The sequence below is a fragment of the Cryptomeria japonica genome, chromosome 1 (genome assembly GCF_030272615.1).
Source record: "Cryptomeria japonica chromosome 1, Sugi_1.0, whole genome shotgun sequence".
In the NCBI taxonomy this organism is placed as follows: Eukaryota; Viridiplantae; Streptophyta; class Pinopsida; order Cupressales; family Cupressaceae; genus Cryptomeria; species Cryptomeria japonica.
The window spans coordinates 487,461,219-487,465,873 of NC_081405.1; the positions used below are offsets into that span (position 1 = coordinate 487,461,219).

The window sequence follows — 4,655 nt, forward strand, 5'->3', positions numbered from 1 at the left end:
GCTATAAACAAAATGCAAAAGAAAACAAAGACATATTTAAATAAACTGGAACCTTACCTTGCAATTTCAAACCATTAACAGTGTCAAACTCACAAGGAATCCCAGTAAAATAGTCACAACGAGAACCAAATGTAACCACCAAAATAATCAAAATGAGAACAAAACCCAACAATCTATGCGAACATTTCCAAAGCGAAAATTGCAGAGTGAAATATTGGCAACAATAATAAAACAAATTCCATTTTAAGGTTGCAAAGAGCCATAAAGAACGTCGACAGTCATGCACAACCTTGAGGACAAAATCATTAAAAACATCATTAAAGACAACATCCCTTGAGAAACAGAGCATAAAACAATCACAAAGAGAAGAAAACCTAATAACCTTATGTGGAAATTTCCACACCAAAAAATGCAAAGCAAAATATTGTTGACAACAACAAAACGAATTAGATTTTAAGGTTGCAAGCAGCCATAAAGAACGTCAACATTCATGCACAGCCTTGAGATGAAGTCATTAAAGACATCACCGCTTTGGCAACAGAGTCCAGGCACGTAGATGACCACAAGACAACATTGGTTGACAAAATATTTGCCCAGCGTAACGCAAATCAAATAACTGACTCTGTGCACATGAAGGCTTTTAGTCTCAAAGATATATATATATATATATATATATATATATATATATATATATACATATATATATATATATATATGTATATATATATATGTGTATATATATATATGTATATATATATATGTATATATATATATGTATATATATCAGATGTATATGTATACATCTATGTACACTAATATACACATGTATACCTGTATATATACACATGGATATATATACACACATACTCTAAAATAAATGCAACTAAACCCTTCTTTCACATAGTGAAAGCTTTGTAAGTTGAGTCATTAGACAATTTACAAAACTTAATGTATTACCCTAATTATTACAAGTTTTTAGAGTTTGTTAATAGTAAATTCATCATGATTCACAAAAAAAAATGTGATCTACTTAAAGATTTGCTCTTTTATTCTTGTATGTTCACTTTTTTTAGTAATGAATTTCTAATCTGTCATTCAAACAGAAAATAGCCACACTAACACAATCAAATTTCAACAATGAATACAAGTTTGAAAGCTACAGAGGACATCAACAATGTTGTTGAAAGCATGTTGCAAGAAAGCAACAAGTTAAAGAGTAACCTCAGAAAGATCATTGCCCACTATGAACATAAATCACCAAAGCAAACAATAGTCAACCTCTCTACATCTTCTAGTGCTGTAACAACCATACACAGTATTGAATTAGCACCTTTTCCAATACCAAGTACTGAACAATTACTTGATCCAATGGTTATTTTCACATTGGGAGACAAAGTATTTAAATGGAGTGATAATGACCTTGGATGGGTTGCTTGGGTTGATCCTATGTTGTTGTAATTATTCAATCTTTGAAAAGTTACATTCATATTTTGGTTAACATTCAAAACAAACAGAACCATCGCGTATTTTGAAAGATCTTTGATCAAATAAACTCATATTTTGCTAATATGCTCTCAAATATATAAATCATTATGTCATATTTAATGTTTTTTCAGCTTATCAGCATATGGCCAATTATCGCTTTCAATGCATGTTTCAGTCACATTATGCTCATTTTACTCTACTTGTGCATATATACCTTTGATAAGCTTACATCATCTTCTGATTGTATTCTGAAATAAGAACTACAATTCATCATGCTTATAATTTACTTTTAATTCTCAAAAGGTATATATGCACAATGGCATCTTCAGCAACTACCTCTGAATCCATAGAGCACTCCACTATTGATAATTTGGTAAGCTAAATTATCAAAGCTTTTCAATACAGAAATCTTTTATGATCTTTTTTTGGACAGTTCATTGCTCTTTTGCATACCATCCTTTTCATTACCACATGCATCCTTTTTTCATAGCATAGTACAAAAGTATATGCATATTGTAAACATACCATAACTTGATTACATAGTTTACTAACACAAGCTTTATATTAACAAGTAAGGAAATATATGAGCTACTTCCTGTTAAAATTAAATCCTCTATATTCATATTATTTTTTGTAGGCAAAAAACCAAGAGTATGTCCCTTCCCCTTTTGCAATTCAATCTATCAATGCTGGGGATGACCTTCCTTCAACATTGCTACAAGTTTTGTCATTTCAGAAAATGCAGAACAACACAGATGATACTGACAGACATAAATTAGTGTTATCTGATGGCAAATACATACAGTTGGCAATCTTGCCTTCTAAATATGCTACTCTGATAGATTCAGATATTCTAAAAATAGGCACAATAGTCCAGTTATCGAGCTATACATGCCGATACATCTGGAACACAAGGTAGGAAATCAACTATGATTTTTAAATACAATATGTTTTAGCTTTTTTTAATTTCGTTTATGTATAATTAACAATAATTTAAGAAGTCTTTTGTTTTCACAGGACTATTGTAGTACTGAGTCTGGAAGTGAAACAAAGTGATTGCCCGTTCTTTGGTAAACCAGAATATCTATTCAAAGAACAACAACCAAAAATTATGTCTGAGGACAGACCATCAACATCTAAATGGTCGCTTCAGTTTGCAACTGAATTGCCATCCCCACAAACAACAACTTCTGAAAATATAAGTCCTATCAAAACTTTGAATCCATACCAAAATAAATGGACAATCAAAGGGAGAGTTACTCATAAACGGCCTATTAAGGCATATAGCATAGCCACCAAAAATGGCCATGTCTTTAGCTTTGACATTGTTGATTGTGATGGTTCTGAAATTAGAATTACATGTTTTGATGAGATAGCTAAGTTACACTCTAACCGTATGGACATAGGTTTACATTATATTATTTCAAAAGGATCTGTTAAGGAGGCAAATGCAAGGTACAACAAGCTAAACAGTCATTTAGAAATCACCTTGTCTGATACATCCATAGTAAAATGTTGCACCAACGAAGAACAAGCAGATCAACAAAGACCTCCTTTCACGCCCATTAGTGAATTGTTTCAACTAACAAATAACACACTGGTTGATGTAATTGGTCTTGTTCTATATGTTGGAGATATCATTCCTATTCATAGGAAAGATGGCAGTCAAACACAAAAATGTGTGGTGAAAATTAATGATCTATCTGGTTCAACAATTGACATCAACTTATGGGGCCCAATGACAGAACAAAAGGGTCTGGAATTGAAAAATATGTTGACCAATGATAGTGTGGTTATCCTTGCTTTACGTAATGCTCGTGCTGGCTATTTCAATAGGAAGCTTGTAAACATAACAGCTGCAACAACATTACATATCAACCCAAGTTTTCCAAAAGCAGAGCTTCTAACATTAAGAGGAAAGGACCCTTTGCTTGTTGTACCCTTTGTTGCAGAAACTATCCACATAGATGGCAAATATACTAGAATGACAATTTCTTCAATCCGTGAGTGAATGAGCATCAAACCAGAAACAATTCAGACAACATTGCTAGTTGTTCTACACTTTGTCAACGTTAATGACCAAAATTTCTATTACACAGCTTGCCCACTGATAGTCAATGGAAGGCCTTGCAAGAAAAAATGTACACAGCAAGCTGATGATTCTTGGTTCTGCTCTAGATGTCAAATGAGTATGCAAGACTGTGATTATAGTTACCTCTTTCCTCTAAAGTTGCAAGATGCCATAGGTACTCTATGGGCCACTGCATTTGATGAAAGTGGGAATCACTTGCTACAAAAAACTACAAGACAGCTCTATGCACTACAAAATGATGCAACAACAATAGAGACACCTTCCTCAGTGATCAAGAGAGTACTGTCACGTTACTATTCATTCACACTGCTAGTTTCTACTAAGACATACAATTCAGAATCCAAGATGAAAGTGATGGTCAATAAAGTTTCTCTTGTTGACTTCAAAGCTGAGTGCCACGCACTGCTTGCAGAAATTAGCTGCCTAAGTACAGAGACTTAGAATTATAACGCATCTTTTCTAATTATTAAACTTTGCAGTTTACAATACAGTTATATTATTAGCTAATTTTCATATTTAATACTTTTACCTATACAAACGATTATGTTTAACAAAAACAAGTGTGCTTCTATAAATATTTATATGGACATTTCTTACATCTGCCGATTATCTCTTTGAAAGTTTTTCCTCTTGACATAAGTTACTTTCAGTCATACTCATTACTTTTAAATGTGTCGACACTATGTTATTTGCAAATAAAATATACATATATGCACGTATATTGTTCTTTTTCTGGTCTAATATCTTTCTATATAACAACACAATACATAACTATATATAAGTATTCATAGTTATAGTGTTTTCAAAATACACGTGTAGTTATATATGTGCATATGTTCATATACAAAACTTTGATTTTTTAAATTATATGTATATGTACATACATCTGTATCAATCAAAATTTACTATAGTTGTGCATACCTATATTACAATCATGCTTTTCAAAACACAAAACAACTAAGAACAACAAACAATTATACATATATACACTGATATATATATATATATATATATATATATATATTATTCATAGTGTCAATTTTTGTGATATATACATGTGTAGTTATATATGTGCATA

At 31.7% G+C, this 4,655-nt stretch overlaps 1 protein-coding gene across 1 annotated transcript; it reads left to right on the forward strand.

Moving 5' to 3' along the window:
* Nucleotides 1-1,801: 1,801 nt before the first annotated feature.
* Nucleotides 1,802-4,018, forward strand: LOC131033342 (replication protein A 70 kDa DNA-binding subunit C-like). The gene is made up of 4 exons (XM_059210533.1): nt 1,802-1,858; nt 2,123-2,400; nt 2,503-3,488; nt 3,585-4,018. Exons 1-4 carry the CDS (start codon nt 1,802-1,804, stop codon nt 4,016-4,018), a joined length of 1,755 nt encoding a protein of 584 aa, XP_059066516.1.
* The last annotated feature ends 637 nt before the right edge of the window (nt 4,019-4,655 follow it).